The sequence below is a fragment of the Apteryx rowi genome, unplaced genomic scaffold, assembly GCF_003343035.1.
Source record: "Apteryx rowi isolate R43461 unplaced genomic scaffold, aptRow1 scaffold_68, whole genome shotgun sequence".
Taxonomy (NCBI): domain Eukaryota; kingdom Metazoa; phylum Chordata; class Aves; order Apterygiformes; family Apterygidae; genus Apteryx; species Apteryx rowi.
Window position 1 is genome coordinate 632,914 of NW_020450960.1, and position 17,024 is coordinate 649,937.

The following is a 17,024-nucleotide window of genomic DNA, read 5'->3' on the forward strand; positions in this document are numbered from 1 at the left end:
CCACCCTGGCTGGAAATGAAAGCCCTGAGATGGCTGGCTCAGTGCGACTCTCACAGATTGTGTTTAACAGGGCTTTAAATTGCATCCATTTACCACACAGAAGACATTTTCAGAATGAATTGAATCCAATAAAATTTTTATATAGAATGTAGCTTTCTAATACCCCTGTTTGCAAAAGCAGGAAAGGAAAGGATTAACGTGATGAAGGAAAACCATTTGTAAGCCATAAATTTTAATGCGTCTCCCCCCTAAACAGGAACATTTCCTTAGAGCTGACTAACAAAATGGGGAGCCTGGCATGGCAGGCATCCGAGGGCTGCTCTATTTACGCGTTCAGCATTGTCCTGCACATTAATCTGATTGCGCCGGCTCGAGCTTTCAGAGCTGAATCAGAATGTAAATTGTTAAAAAGGATGATAAAAAGTAGCTTGGCACCTGTGGGGAAATCGTCCCACAGTCTTGGGGGAGAACACCAGCTGGCTTTGCAGGCTGGGCCCGGTCCTCATGCAGAGGACTCTAGAGCCCATCGCCCAGTTTTGGTTCATTTGAATCCTGAGCCCTAACACAGTGTTTCCCCTGGCAAGGAGTGGCTAATGGGGTCTTCAGGAGCAAGAGGAGATCTGCTRGTGGTGCCCATCTCTCCCTCCTCCCTTTAGCACTCACCAGGATTTCTGTGGTCTCCATTTGTGTGGTGAGCTTGGAGCAGGTCTCTGTGAGCAGCCACCTCCCCGGTTCTGTTCCTCGGCGCAAGCAGGAGCGAGCTCCAAGTGTGTCCCCTGCACTGTGCGTTCGCTTGAGCTTTTGGGGGCAGAGACCTGCCGCTTTGTCCTGGGGCACGTGGTGCTGACCCTCTGTTCTTCCCTCCTTGGCAGTGACGGTGGCCTCCAGCGAGCAGAACCCWGTCCTGATCATCGTTGTCGTCGCCATCGCTGGGCTGACGGTGCTGGTCTCCATGGTGATTGGCATGATGATCTGGAGAAGGTGAGCAGCGGCTGTGCCGTGGTCACACCGAGGCGTCATGGCTGTCCCCGTGCCCAGCATGCATGCTGCCACAGGGTCCATGGTGGCAGATGTCCCGCCAGCCCTGCCGCCTGCGGTGGCCAGTGTGGCCCACGCCCTAGATAACTGCGTTAGTCCATGTTCTTGTTCCCGTTTACAGAACGGAGAAGGTTTGTGACTGCCTTGCGGGCAGAGGGGTGGGTGCGAGATGGACTGACTCAAGCCCTCCTGCAGCCGCAAAACTGTGCCGTGCCGTGGTGATTGCCCCGCGTGGGCCGGGAGGGACAGGCTGAGGAGAGCAACGTCAGCTGGCACGGGCAACACCCTGCTGATCGGCGAGTCCCACGCAGAGCCCTCTGCGCCGGCAAACTTGCTGCTGTAGTGTGGAGTCGAGAATAAAGACTCCTGCATGACAGAAGCATTACTTACATTTTTATTTTTTAAAACGTCTGTGTCAATTCTCCTAAGCTGAGAGTTGGGATTTCATGTGTGTTTTTTTCCTCTTTTAAAGAGAGTGTCTGTGTTTGTTTCTGGCTGGATCCAGCTAAGGGTGCGTGGAGCCCAGACGGCCAGAGCACTGCCCTGTGTAGGGAGTCTGTGAAGCAGATAATTGTGCTCTCTCCTGAGCCACGCATCCTGTTTCCGTTCCTCTTGTCAGGGCAGTGAGAACATGTGAAATGGTTCAAAGTGTTTATGTGACAGGTGTTTCAGTTTAACAACCTGTAATTTTTAACTCAGAAGACCAAATTGAGCCCAAAATGAGGAAGATGATTTATGATGGATAACGCTTAGGAATTGGAAGTGTGTATTAGCAACTCTGTAATGTTGTGTCCAGAGCAGGAGCGAGCTGCTTGCTTTCACTGAAAGGGCTGGCACTCGGGTGACGCTGACCTCCTGCAGCCTGGTCCTGAGCAGCRAGAGGACTGGCCTGGCAGGCTGGTACCTACAGCTCCAGCCCCTGCTCTGAAAGATCTGGGGTTAGGCATGAGGCTGGCAGAGTTTGTCATGACTCGACCCAACCACCGTGACTCTCTGGAGCCCTGGGTTTCGTGCCAGAGCAGTTACAGGGAATCAGAAAGCATTTAATGCAAGTAGGGCTGTAGAGTTCACAACTGGAGCCCATATGAAAGGTCCCAAGGCTGTCTTCAGAGGGACTGATTATGCACAACAAGCCTATTCCAGTCCTCTCAGGTGGAGAGAAGAAACAGCAGCTGCCCAGATAGTAATATGAATGTTAATTCTCATTGCAGACAGTGTGGGTACAGCAAAACCAGCCAGGATGGAGATGAGGAGCTGTACTTCCACTGTAAGTGAAGTCTGGCCACCGTGGTCTGTGTAATTGTGTGGGGATCTCTGTATTGATAGTTATTAATAACCCAGCTCTTGGCAAAGCAGCCCTGAATCCTTGCTTTTGAAGTGTTGTCATCCCATGTTATCGCAGAGAAGGCCAGCTCAGCACAGCAAGGCTCTCTGGAGACAGCTGGCTTGACAGCTTCGTAAGCCAGTGTCCATCCTTCCTGCACACAGGTCACTGGCATGCCAAAGGAAATGGAGATGCTTTCAGCCTTCCACAGGGTGTATGAATTATTCTGTCACCTTTTTGCAAACGGGTATATGAGAATATAGCTTTGTTTTCTGGGGTTACTCTTGATTATTGAGTAGCGATGATTTTGCAGACAACAGTTGTCAAAGGAAATTCAAATGTCAGAACTGATGAGTTTATTTGATTCCTGGCATATGCCCATTAGGCACACACATGCTCTTCTGCTCCTTGAAGCATTTTAGAAGCAGCAAAGCCTGTGTGCTTTTCAGATGAGGCTTTGTTGTTTCACCTGCTTTTGAAGGGCCTTGAGTGTTGTTGATCTGCCCTCGGAAGTTTGCGGAAGGTTTTTTGCACAAAGTGGAGTGAGGGGAAGTACAGCAGCTGTTTCTCAGGCCACCTGCAAATGACGCATAAGGTGGAAGAGAAACCTTGTGTGGTGTGACCCCCTTGCAGGAGTGATTTGGCAGTCTCAACACCAGAGCGCTCTGTGGTTTGCCTTTATGCTGGTCCTGGGCAGATGAAGCAGCCCATGCAAAACATTCAGCTCTCCCATCAGTCATCATCTTTGTCTTGCACAAGGAGATGAGGAGATACCACATCATTTTATCAGAGGCCTTGCAAATGGCAAAGCTGATGTGCTTTGGCCTTTATTTTGTTTGTTTATTTTCAGGAAATGTAAGTTAAAGTTTTGAGGAAACCCCAGCAAGCAGGCAGACTTTTCCCCTCCAGAGCTCTGCAATAGCTTCTGTAAATGGGTCAGTCTCATTATGCGTAGTTCTCCTGGACATGCTCCCAGGCAGTGTCACTCACCATTTAGCAGATGGTAGCAGCCCCTGGGAGATATTTTGCTGTACATGGTGCTAATCAAGGGGACCTAGAACATGGCCTTTGTTCGTGATTATGTTTATCCCTCCTAGAGGTCTTGGGAACAGAGATAAATTGGATACTCAAGAATTAGCATGGGCGGCAGATATGCTCAGTCCGAGAGGACTGAGAGGAAACTGCACTAGAGGGAAGGAGCTGCAGTCCTTTAACCTAGGGGTCACAGTAATGGAGGAGAGTGATTATGTTCATTTAATCTCACAAGGAATTTCTTAGTAACTTCAAAACTAAGTCTTTTGAATTGCTCACAAAAAAGTGGCAAGTTAGTTCTTCCAGGAGACCTGGAGATAGCCTACCGAGAGCATTTCCAGAGGCAGCCAAATGGGATCTCTTAACAAGCCTGTCTGTGTTGCCAGTGTGCCTAGCCTCAGAGAGAGGCCAGGACTGAAAGCAAGAGGAGAGGAGGAGCGCTGTCAGAGCTGTGGTGCTACCTGAATTGTTATTCAGAGGGGTGCCCATAATGTGTGGTAGCTGGTGACCTAATAGCGTAATGTGTCCAGGTATGGACAGGTATGTTGGCCTATGTGGAGAGGTATGTTTGGCCTCCTGTACTCAGTGCATTCACATGCATGAAGAATACCAGCCTGCCACATTTTGTCATTAGCACTGGTGAGAGGGGCAGGGTGCTGTTTGCCATGTGTAACTTAGTGCTGCAAGATTAAGAGCAATTTCCTGTAAGTATCTCACCAGCACAGGCAGCAGCATGGAGCAACCTAAACCAGCTTCGTTTCATTGTCCCTTTGCCAGGGAGAGCAAGAGAGAAGGGACCTCCTGAGTCACAGGTGGGAGTATGGGAAACGACTGGCTTGTTTCAGGCTGCTTTTGCCCTCTTTAGGGATCTTAAATATTAAATTAGTATTTTTTTCAAAGAAGTCTTGCTCTAGCAGTGAATGTAGCTGTGCTCCAGCCACCTCAGCAAATCTGGGTACAGTGAAACAGCCAGTATCTACCTGGGGTGCAGTGTGCTCCGCTGAAATCTGTGATGGTGAATGGCTTCTAGCTGCTGAGCCAGAGTGAAATCCCCTTAGGAGGGGACATCTCATCCCAAAGACAAGCCTTGGGCTCACGCTGAGAGACTGCAGGATGCACTCTGCCCCCAAGGGCCTCTGTGAAAGCCCATGGGAATTGGGGAGCAGCRGGTGTGCAGGACACGCAGGCCAGAGGTGAAGTGCAGTGAGATGTCAAAGTGTTGGAAGCTTATCCCATCTCAGGGGTGTCCTGTCTGGGCAGAGCCTTAGGAAACTGTCCTGGCACACATTTCTCATGCATTCTTTGTATAATTCCCCACTTTCCTGCAGTTAAAATACCAACCAGGAGGACGTACATCAACCCTGACACTTGTGAAGACCCCATGCAGGCTGTGCACCTCTTTGCCAAAGAACTGGATAACTCTAATATTAAAATTGAGAGGATCATCGGGACAGGCAAGTTCCACATCACTAGCCCTCCAGGGAGGGCTCCAGGCCCCTCTCCTGAAGGGTGTTGCTGTTACACCTTTGGCTGTGCCATAATGGCAGTGGCCACCGCCAGTGGCTGCAGGCTGTATTCTTAACTGGGGCATTCCCCAGCTCACCCCCCAGCATGCTGCTCAATTCCTTGTAGTATTCCTGGGGCCACAGGGAGGATGCAGAGGCCAGTGGCCGGAGAGAAAGGGGATATGCAACAGCAGTGACGCTTGATGGGGCAGAGCCAGCCCAGCCTCCGGTGTGTCCATTGTGCGTGTGAAGCTGATGCCTAGTCTGAGCCCAGTCCCCGGGTAGAAGCTCTAAACTGAGAGTCACATTGGCAAAAGAGATCCCACTGAGACAGTTGTCTGATGCTTTTTCCAGATAGAGGTGGGAAAGCGGGACAGAACACGAAATGCTTGCAAAAATTCAAAGAAGTTGGAGGCTCGGGAGGCTCTGGACTCCCAGAGCTGCCCTTTCTCCTAGCTGAGAAAGGAGGCAGCAGAGTATTACTGCCATTTCTGTTTGCATATACTTGAAGGTGCCCAATTTTGGATGTGCATGAACAACTGGATAGGGAGAGTCCATATCACTTTCTATGCATTCTTTGCTATTCTTTGATAATTAGTAAGGCCTTTGCTTTGCAAACATTTCAGGTGCTGATCATCTAGGTAATGGTTAGTTAGATTGCCATACAATATCTATACTGTGCTTAATTCAAAAGTCTCTAATTAGACTCCGTGAAAGAAAGAGGTGTCAGACGTTATCCTTTCGATGCCTTGGAATTGCTGTTATAGCCTTGCCTGAGCAGAAGTAGCGTGAGAGCATTCCTGTCCTACTGTTGCTCCTTACAGGATTCTGGTCACCTTGCTGAGGTCTTTAAAGGCATCTCTGTATTCTCTGCTACCATCAGCACTATGGATCTTTGCTCTTGCTCTTATCTTAGAAGGTTTTATATGCATATAGCAGGGAGATGGGAGTAGGGTTCGTTAATATTTTGTACAGAAGCTTGATGTAGCATTCCTGATTGTTTTTCTGAGGCACTAAGTACAGCCAACAGAGTGAGGAGTGTACCAGAAAGCATCAGCAATTATCTGCATCTGGGCAGTTTGACAGCAGCACGAAAACTATTTATAAAAATGTGAACTTAATGATTTATTGATTTTCATCAACTTCACTGCCTAAAACTTAAAAGCAAATTAAAATCCCCTCACTGGGCCCTGGAGCTTTAATCACTAATGTGCGCCAGAACATGGGAAACATGATTATTCTTTGTCATTTTTTTTCCCTAAAGATAAATTCAGCTGGGGAAAAAGAAGAGGTGGAGGCAGGGAAGAAGGAAGAGTTTGCCTACCRGTTTAAAGGACGATGTTGAGTGGAAGAGGCTATCTTTTTAGCTGCTGAGTAGAGCAACTGAGACAGTAATCCCAGATATATTTCAGAAGCAAATTGGTGTTTGAAAAAATCAAGAAATAAATTAGTCAGGAAGACATTTAAATGTAGAGAATTTAGGAGTGCATTTGTCTCACTGCTGATCTAATAGATACCTGGCTTTCAAGTCAATAAAGCTTTTCAAATCTACATTTTTTTTTTCCTGTAAAGGCAATGCTGGCCTTTTATGAATTTGGCAACTTCTGTGGTCAAGTGTGTGGCTGTAAAGAGTGGGATCCTCTGCCTCAAACACTGCAGAAACACTCGTGGCCTTAACTATGCTTTGTTGCCATGAAAAGCAGATCTTGTATTTGTGATAAGCTTGGAGGCAGAATTGGTCAGATCCAGGGAGCACAAACTTTGTGACTGGGGGACAATTTACTTTTAATGGAAAAAAGTCCAGTATGCACTTGACCAAAGCATGGAGGGTGTGGCTTACAGAGCTAGGAAGAGGAAGAAGAAATTGCATTACATTATCACACACATTTTTTAGTATCACATGCTGATACTAAACTTGTGTCAAGGTGTGTGTGTTCAACAAAGGTGTGAAAGATGGTAAACAGACTTTACAGAGACATTTATGGGTAGCTGCAGCCACGCAGTGCTCCGTGCTCTTCTGAGTTTGTGGATTGGCAAAACCTCTGATTAACGGTTGGAAAGTCTTGTTTGTGTACACAGCAAAACATTACTTGTGCTACAGAAACGCACTTTGTTTCCAAAACAAAAGAAATATCCCCTAAAGAGAAACTGTCTGACTTTCCCGAAGAGGACTGCTGCCCTTTGCTTTGTAGTAGATGTTATAACCGGTCTTTATAGTGCATTGCAACAACTCTGTAAAACATTGTCCTTACACAATGATACTGAGAACTTTGAGGAAGCCATAAATAAAGTCAGCTAGCAAAGTAGCTCATTTTTTCATGGTCTGAAAATGACAGAGAGTGGTCTATTACAGCATGTAAAAGGATGATAAGAAAACAATTGCATGTGGGGTTCTCTCAGAATGCAAGGTGTTTAATAACAAGATATGAGGGATGTATTGCCGCAGCCACAGATGCTTTTTAACTCATCTCTCTGCTGCACAGGAGAGTTTGGAGAAATCTGCCGGGGATGTCTGAAGTTGCCCAGCAAAAGAGAGCTCCCGGTTGCAATCCAGACCCTTCGGGCTGGGTGCTCGGAGAAGCAGAAGCACATCTTCCTGGCGGAGGCCTGCACTATGGGCCAATTTGACCACTCCAATATCATCCGCCTGGAGGGAGTCATCACCAGAGGTAAAGGTGGTCTGTTGTGTTGTATGAAAGGTGTTAGTCTGAGTGACGCACGGTGCAGAAGAGCCTTTGCACAGGTTTCATGGAGAGTGAGGTAAAATCCACCTGTGCATTGCAGTGTTATATACTGTTATTATCTGCTGGTAAGTCCTGGCTGTTACAGTGTATTCTCACAGGATGATTTCTCTGTGTAGGATGTTTTGTTTATTTTTGGTATTTTTAATGATATGTCCAGCCTAAGGTGTTAGGTTTATGGCCCTGGTGTGTTTACCTCATAAATTTCAGCCTGAAAATTCTAGTTTTCTTACTCCGCATTTCTGAGGGCAAGGTTGTGCGGTTGCAGAGAGCATTGAAAGACCTGCCCTCATTTCACTTACTGCTCTGGCTGGTCTAACAGCATACAAGTGTTGGAGGGAGTGCAATAAGCCTGAATGCTCTGCATGCCTGCAGTTGCCTTCATCCAAGGTATTTAAAGCATCCTCATAAAAGGCAGGATGTGTCAGCTCTGAGAATGACCTGACGTGTAAACAGGACCACAGTTTTCCGACATGGGCAGTTTCTACAGCCATCTTTCCTTTTTTTTTTTTTTTTTTTTCCCTTCCCCCCAACGATTTTCCCATTTGGCAGAACTGATTATCACTGGTGGCAGCCATGCAGCTGGCACTTTTATCACCAAAGACAGCCCTGCACAGCACAGTGAGCTCTGGAGCTTCATGGATGTGGAGATGTTGGAGTTAGGCAGTGGTACTTTATGTTCAAGAAATACATAGCACCGCTGCAGAAACACAGAAATCATCATCAAAACTGTGCACAGCAGTAATGACCTGTTTGCTCCAGGTTACCAGCAATTCCAAGCAAGTGAAAGTTGGGATGTGTAGAGTGCTGATGGTGATGATGGGCGGGCAGGGTGAGGGAGTGGTGATGAGACAGTCGTTGTGTGATCGCATGGCACTTGTACTGTTCAGGGGATACAAAGTGATTTCAGAATTATTATGTGATTATTAGCGCCCAGCAAAGTGAAGTGATATGTTTCCTGCCTGATTCTGTGACAACAACGCTGCCTACTTTACTTGATGATTTAAAGGTGAGTGTAAGTAATTGTCCTGGGTGAAAGCTGGAAGAATACTGATTGTTCTTCTAGTTATCCACCGTGGATTTTGGCCCCAGACGTAGAAACCTTGCCTTAGCAACAGGATGCACTTAAGTTCTTGCTTTGGAAGGTGATGACCTAGAGCTGGAGCTATGGTACTCTTGTTCTCTGAAAATCAAATGTTTTCTCATGTATTGGCCATTTAGTATCCTGATGGTTAATAAAATGCTTACAGCTAGATTACTAAAGCCAGGCAGTAGGACTGGCTTAGCAGCAAAACAGTGCACTCTCGATTAAAAGCGAATCGAAGTGAGGTTCTGTCAGTAAAACAGATGACTGTGAATGCTCTCGGCTCTCAGGGGAGTGCGTGTTGTGAACTAGCCTGTGAATGCCATAGTTGAATATATATTCACATAAATCCAAAGAAATGTGAGCACGTGTGGTGGTTTTAACCAKCCCTTTTATTAAGTAAAGAAGTATTTCTGTTCTGAGTCTTGGGCTGAGCTGGTCAATTTTGCTTTCACTGAGTAATGCCTTCCTCCTTTGCTGTGTGGTTCAATGTCCTGATAAAAGGAACATCGGATATTGGGATCCTAGCAGAACCACAGGAAAGCCTTGGACCCATGGGCCATTACAAACTTTCTGAGATGAAACCCTTTCTCCCTTAATAGCCAGTCTAGCAGTCAGGTAATGCAGGCTGACCACACTGTAAGTTAGTGTCCAGATTTTTTGGTACCTGTTGAAATACTGCAATCAGACTGGTGTCCCAGCAGTAAAATAATCACTTGAGCACTACTCACAGCTGCCCTACTGACACATCCACAAATCACAAAAGTTCTTTCTGCCACCAGCATTGCAGCAGGAACCTCAAGCTGTGTTATTCATTTGTGGTGACCCCAAAGGTGATTCCTTTGGAGCTGCTCTTTCCAAAGTTGGTCTTTTTTGTTCCTAGGTATAAAGATTTTTATCCAGCAAACTAATAACATAATTTGTCTAAATGAGCTCTGCTTAGCAAGAGACTCAAACTTCTAAGAAGTGTCTTGTCTAGATATTTGATAAGTCCATGTATCATCTGCAAACTAGATTATCAGTGAGTTTGTATCTATGTCATGATCTTTGAGGAAAATGGCAGACTGAGTATCAGTCTTTCCAGAACAGCTCTAGAAACACTCCATGTAATGAGGATTTCCTATTTATCGCTACTTTTCAGTTCCTGTTAGCCAGATCTTCTTCTATTTATCACACTTACTTAAGGCTGGTAGTGCTTGCTCTTTAATCAGAGTATCTTGTGTACAGAAAGTCTAACATGTGGCAGAAGGATAAGTAGTTACCTTTTCAACCAAGTCTAAACTCATAAAATACTCTCAGCCTGTTCTCTGGTCTTCTGCCAGACCCCTTCTCCTCCCTGGGCTTTATTAGCATATTGATCCTGACATAGTGCTCAGGATCCCATGGTTCTGAGTTATCAATAATTCTGAAAGAGATAATGGTGTCTTTAAGGTGAAGTGCCTTCCACCCACCACCGTTAGCTCCCTCAAGCAGGCTATAACAATGATTTTGGCATTCCAACCACAAGAGTCATTGCACTAGGCTTCAGCAGTGCCAAGTATGTCAAATTCGTTTTCATCAATAGGATTTCCAATTCCTCTCTCTCATTATCCATTCTCTATCACTAGCAGATAAGCATCTCTTCTTGTCATGCATGTTGCCCCATCAGTGCGGTTTGTGATGTGCCAAGATTACATCTGTACCACGTTCATCTCCTTGTTCTCTGTTTGCACCGTTAGCTCAGTATCCTCTTGGCTGCTCAAGCTAATCCATAGTTGAGGGGATTAATGCACCCCCATGTGAGATAGTTAAAGGTCCTGTATGGACAGGATAGCCTACTGCGGAGCGGCAAAGGAGTCCACATGATCCAGACCTTCAGCTTCACTCCTAATATTCCTCCAGGTGCAATTAATAGAAGAAATCTTAAGAGGAAAATATCTTCCTCTTAAAAGTGAGGAGGAATCCTTTCTTTTGTTGACTCAGATTGCACTTTCTTGGAATGTGCCTAGTTCATCTTCTTTTCATAGTTCCCTGGAACAGTAGGTTATGATAAATGAAAATTYTCATATTGAAAATGTGGCAAAAATGTCATCTTTAGAAGAGGGAAGATTGGAGGACTTAACATCTGGAGGGCTGGAAGGTTTGCTGTGCATTTGTGTTTATATCAGCACTGAGCTACCTGCAGCAATAAGCAGAAATCATGAAATGCTCCTTTTCTGTTTCTCTGTCCAGGGAACACCATGATGATTGTGATGGAGTACATGGGGAATGGAGTGCTAGATTCTTTTCTCAGGGTGAGTGCTGCGGGAGCTGGTGTTAACTGCTGGGACTTGTCACCCACTCAGGCACAGATGGTGGTGCCCCCATTTCTCCAGCTCCTTGAATTGGGCATCATTGATTTGTGGCTTTTCCCCCTCTTTTTTTACAGAAACATGAGGGACAGTTCACGGCCACCCAGCTCATTGGCATGTTGCAGGGGATTGCCTCTGGCATGAAGTACCTGACAGAGATGGGTTACGTACATAAAAGCCTTGCTGCCCACAAAGTCCTTGTAAACAGCAACCTGGCTTGCAAAATAACTGGTTTCAGACAGCCACAAGAAGACAAAATGGAGACCATCTTCACCACTATGGTAAGCTGTAGGTGTCTGGTAGCCATCAAGGTGTTGCACTAGAACAGAGGTATGGAAGATTGAAGTCTTTCACTAAATGTACTGTGGTGCTGAACCATCAGCTTTTTATGCAGTATGAGGAGAAAGTGCATGTTCTGAAGGTGCATAGGATTGACAGTGAAAGTAACTATTAAGGAATACTAAAGTGAGCTGTTTAAATAATGTGATTGTTAACTATCTCTTTTGCTTGCAAGTGGGGACTTCCAAATTTTTTTTTTCCCTAAATCTGTTGATAAAGATTTAGAAAAGCACAATGCTTTCTGTTTTACTCAAGCTGGAAACAAATTCTTTCGTTGGTAGTGTAAAAATCATGGATATCTTTTGCTTAAGGTATAAGGCTGAAGAAATCTCCCACACAGAGTGGTAGCAGACCCTGTTTTCCCCATCCTAACCAGATTTAGAGGAAGAGGAGAGAAACATTTGATCCAGATGGTAATCTGAAGTCTACTTCCAAGCCTGAGCCCATAGGCAAAGGAGCACACTCAGAGATTTGGACCTGACACGGAATAACTGTTAGACTTCAGCCCTCTCCTATTGCTTCCAAGAGAGGTGTAAATAAGAGAGAGCAACCAGGGTGAGCACTGGTGTCCTGGACATCTCTACTTATGCTTGGCATTACTTGGCAGAAAGCTTCCTTTTGCTTTGACAATCCTGCATTTCCAAATTCTGCTTTAAATGCTTCCAAAAAGCAAAATGCTGACAGAATGGCTACAAAATCTTTGCAGAACTGGATCCTCCCTGGTTACAATGCACAGCCGTGGCGAGGATCACTTGGACTGGGGCCTAGCATCACTGGAGAGGTTTCCAGGCCTGCTCTGAATGTTGAACAGGGATCAAATCTAAAGCCAGCCAACTTCCACAGCTGGAGTTAATAATATATGCAGCAATCCTACTCCAGAAATGGTATTCTTCCTAGGCTCACATTTTCTCTTCCTCATGTATGGATGCAGTCTTTGCATCTTAACAGTTTCTTTCTCAGCTAGAAATCAAATACATTTAGCTATGGAACTCTACAGCTTTCCGTGTAACACCACTCTTTCTCCTCTTGCTGTAATCCTCTGTGCATGTGTGTGCGAGTTGGCAGAGAGAAGGCAGGTGGCTGAAGGCAGCTTTGGCAGCCTCAGGATTCGTTATGTCTATTTTATCACTTGTAATGAAATTCATGGTTTTCAATTAAGAGTTTAAGTCCTACTCGATTCATACTCACGCCTCTTCAGCTCTGCTAGCCAATACATCTCTCAAGTGCTCACGCACACTTGGAGAAGCTGCCTGAGAATCCGCAAGTGTGGATCTGGGGCGACTGCCTCCAGTCACACAGATTTCCAGCCCAGGCGTGATGGCTGTGCAGCCACACTGCAGTACCCTGGAGACAGTGCAGCCCCCACTCTGGGTTTGCTGTGTCCATGGGAAGTTGCTCTCCCCGATGCTTTCACAGTCCAATTTAGCGCATTTCACTTGTCAGCGAAGAAATCAAGGTACAGTATTTTTAGCTGAAAAGCAATAAAATGTTTCATTTGATACCCTATAGCCCTCCTACATCAGCTGAACCTTTTACAGTATCCCATTAACCAGACATTAGTATTTAAAAAAAGCCATTGATTTTCCAATCAAATGAGTACTTATTGTTTGCAGGTGTGTTTGGGTAGCACTAAGAAGGCAGCGCCTGATGTGTACTGGCTTCAGGTCCCCTAGTGCCTGTGTCCTAATGCAGGGTTTGGGTGTCCCAGAGAGAACAGCCTGTCTGTAGGGTTTGGCTCCCAGTCCATCAGGAGCTGCAGTTGTCTACCAGCTCTGATTGGGCTGAGGTGAAAAAGAGTCTCAGAAAATTTCTTTTAGCCTTTATCGTTGGTTCGAGGGAGGCACACTCACTGCACTCCTTAGGGAAAGCCCCACCATTCTGCAGAGTCCCTGACAAAACACGACCCCATCGTGCTGTCTGGAATGGGTGACATKACATGCAGAACCATAGCGTGGACTATGGCAGTGCTGCCTGCAAAGCTCTAGAGAAGAGTTTCCCTGACACTGGTGTGCAGCTGGRTACGGCATGTGCCTGGCTGAGCTAAGGGGAATGGAAAGACCGGCAGCAGCCCTGGCTTCTCTCCCCTGCTGTGAAGTGGGGCCCTGGCTTTGGGGACCAGGTCTCCCTGCTGTTAATTAGAATTAGCTGCAGTGTCTATCACCTGCTTACCCAGTGTGTCCAGAAGGATTCTGCAGACACTGGGGAGGGGAGTGCTAGTTATAGGAGAGCAAGCCAGGACGGAGGGACTGTGTTTGCAGAGCTCTGAGATGATTTTCATTAAATATTGACATATAAAATGCCATCAGCTCTTCCCTGAGACTTTCTCTCTCCCATTAATATTTCAGGACTTGCGCTCCCGTGTAGCATACTGTTGCATGTCCATTTTAAAACAAACTGAGGCAAAAGTTTTCCCTCAGTATTAAAACTGCATGTGGTATGTGGGCCTGTTCTCTGTGTCTGCCCTGTGATGCAGGTGGAAGGCACATTGAACAGCAGCCATGGGAATTGCTTGTGTCTGTTATTGCCTAGTTCTTTTGTGTGTGAGAACATAATTTCTTCCCTTTTTCTGCCTGGACAGAGTGGGAAGAGCCTTGTGCTGTGGTCAGCCCCTGAAGCTATCCAGTATCACCACTTTAGTCCTGCCAGTGATGTGTGGAGCTTTGGCATTGTCATGTGGGAAGTCATGTCCTATGGAGAGAGACCCTACTGGGACATGTCCAACCAGGATGTGAGTCCCGCAGCAGCCCACGTGGTAGATTAGGATGTTACTGTTACTAATAGTGTGCACGTGGCTTGAATGGACTTGTTGTAGTCTCTGGAGTCCACAAAGGAGCTGCTGTTACTCGCCAGTGCAGGGTGGTGAAGAGGATGGTTTGCCATGGCGGTTGGTTTTGGTTTGTTGTTTTGGTTTTGCATACAATGTGTATTACAGTGTCTCTTTCTGACCCCCAGAACTCGGAGACTTTTCCTCACCCCTCTCTGGCCCTGCCTTTCTCTGCCCTTGCAGGTGATAAAGGCCATAGAAGATGGATTCCGCCTCCCTGCCCCAATGAACTGCCAGCCTCCTCTTCACCAGCTCATGCTGGACTGCTGGCAGAAGGATCGCAACGAGAGACCCAAGTTCTCACACATCCATAATATCCTGAGCAAGATGGTGCAGAGCCCAGAGCCTCCAAAGTGCCCCAACTCCACGTGCACCAGGTGACTGCCTTTCTATTTTGCTGCCTTTCGTTCTGCACTGCGGGACAGACTGAGCCTTTGCCTGCAGGTTCACACTTCAGCTACTGGATGGCACAGGGCTCAAAACCTGTCTGAACTGGTGCATGTCCAGAGCGGTTACATCTAAATCATTGCAGTAGCCCTGAGATGTGCACTGTATAACAGAGATCAGGTTTGGGTCCTCTGGGCCTTTGGGTAGAGGGATCAGGAGACGGCTATACTCCCTGCAGCACTAGCTGTGTTGACTCTGCTAAGATCACAGAAAATTGCTTTACTTTCGACTCTGGTGACACCAGTGATGCAAAGCTATTGCAGAACTGAAGAAAACTTCCAAAGATACTCATCCCAGAGAGCACACAGCCCTTGGGACACATGTCCATATCCAAGCACTGTCTTCTCTCACATGGGATTTGGGATGAAGTTCAAAGTTGTTGTGCCCAGATCACCCCTTTTCCCCAAGTCCTCTGGTGCATCATCAATGAGGCAACCTGCAGGCCATTCCCTAGATGTGGGTGTGACTCCCCCTGTGCTCATCTCCTCACATGCTCCCTTTATGTTGGCAGGTCCCACAGCACATCCATTCCCCTGACCGAACGTACTTTCTCAGCCTTCCCATCTTTCAGCTCTGTGGGCGAGTGGCTGGAAGCAATAGAAATGGGCAGGTACAAAGATAACTTCACAGCTGCAGGCTACTGCTACCTGGAATCTGTGGCCAGGATGACAGTCCAGTAAGTGAAAAGGTTTCCTGACTATAAACCCATGTGGATGGATACAGTGTGAACAAGCTCTGCTTTTAAATTACAGTCAGTTGTCACAAAGTAAGAGCACAGGTCTTCCAAMACATGTCTGTTAGAGCTCACTGGGGTGGATTGGGCAGCATGTGTTGTCATCTCAGTGGCTGCTTTTGAAGCTGAGATTTAAACCTGTAGTTTCTGACAGGAATAGTGAGTTACCTGTCCCTTACAGAAAACAATGTCAAAAAAAGGTGCAATTTACTGATAATCTTTTTTTCCTGGCAGTACAGGACCCTCCTAGTCTTGCAGCATGGTAGGGAATTGTCATGYGAATGGCATGCTGAAGGCATGCACTAATCCTGGATTCCCTCTCAAATTTCACACTGTTTTTGGCTGGGACGGTAAGCTGGGGATTTGTCCTACAGGTCTGCAATAGCCTGATAGTCTGAAATCTGCACTGCCCCTTCCTGGAAAGCAATTGGAGTTAGGGGCACTGCACAGTTAGCACTTTTTTCACTGCTGATGTGGGGCTTGTTTTCCAGAGATGTCCTGAGCCTGGGGATCACGCTGGTGGAGCATCAGAAGACCATCCTGAGTGGCATCCAGACTCTCCGGGCCCAGGTGATACAAATGCATGGCCGAGGTGTGCAAGTGTGAAGCAACCCCAAACAGACTGTGCAGAGCACTCACCTAACGCTCCCTGGGGAGGAGACAGCCAGCTGCATACTGGCCCAAACTGGACCAAATCTCTGAAATCTTGCTGAGAGCAGTTGAGCAGGTGGGATGTAGGAAACACTGGGCTGCTGCCAAACAAGTCATTCCATGTGGTGAGAGAGCAGGGCTGCCCTTCCTCTGTGCCAGGGAAGCCAAGTATTCCTGGGACATGTGCAGTAATGCAGTGTGTCTGGGTGGATGTGGTTTTCCCTAACAGTGTTTTGTAAGATGAGTCAAACTGTAATGATGCCTTTTCATATGGTACTTAGGTTAACAGGGTGGATGGACATTCGTGCACTGTTTTAATCCAGAGCTGACAGCATTTTGGTATCTAGCATCCTACTGGTGTAATCCATGGGTATTTTTCATATAAGCTGACATGTTCTACTGATCCCACAAGGAGTTTTTATTGCTTTTATTTTTAAAGACTGGAGCACACCTTACACCCAGCGCCCAACTTCTGGAAGGTGACTTTGCCCATCTGGTATGCTGAAAAGGAACTCTTTTCCAGTCATGTCCCTTCCACTCCAAGAGTTACCTCACTGAGTCTTGACACCACTGTTGGTGAACAAAAACAAACGTTCTCCACCAAAATGCAGAGCAAATAGTGATGAATGGTCTTTTGACAAGACAATTTCAGGGGAAGAAATTAAAAGCTTTGACTAAGAGAGCTGTAGTCAGGAGAGGGGAAGTAGATGGGCCCCTTGGACTGCCATCATGGTGATGTTCTTAGCCTTCACTACTTTCTGTGCTGGTCCTGGCACCATCATTTTATGTCTTGAGGAGCCTGGAAAAGTGGAGGGATCTGATCACCCTTTGCACTGACACAGGCCACTGTAAAGTTCCCCAGCAATAGTGCTCACTTTGCAATCTTAATGCAATGCTCAACCTTATAGAAAAGAGCCACAGATCCTGTGGATCAGGACAGCACTATACAAATAGACCATGGCCAGGTAAATGCTGA

The 17,024-nt window shown here is 46.5% G+C and overlaps 1 protein-coding gene across 1 annotated transcript in view; it reads left to right on the top strand.

The window, feature by feature from the left end:
• The window catches only part of EPHA10 (EPH receptor A10), a 71,459-nt gene that overhangs the window by 47,504 nt on the left and 6,931 nt on the right, over positions 1 to 17,024 (top strand). The window contains exons 8-17 of the mRNA XM_026085933.1: positions 873 to 981; positions 2,250 to 2,305; positions 4,723 to 4,848; positions 7,383 to 7,568; positions 10,936 to 10,997; positions 11,132 to 11,335; positions 13,972 to 14,121; positions 14,401 to 14,594; positions 15,176 to 15,340; positions 15,889 to 16,124. Coding sequence (XP_025941718.1) covers positions 873 to 981; positions 2,250 to 2,305; positions 4,723 to 4,848; positions 7,383 to 7,568; positions 10,936 to 10,997; positions 11,132 to 11,335; positions 13,972 to 14,121; positions 14,401 to 14,594; positions 15,176 to 15,340; positions 15,889 to 16,003 — 1,367 coding nt within the window. The 3' untranslated portion in view covers positions 16,004 to 16,124. The remainder of the gene's footprint in view (positions 1 to 872; positions 982 to 2,249; positions 2,306 to 4,722; positions 4,849 to 7,382; positions 7,569 to 10,935; positions 10,998 to 11,131; positions 11,336 to 13,971; positions 14,122 to 14,400; positions 14,595 to 15,175; positions 15,341 to 15,888; positions 16,125 to 17,024) is intronic.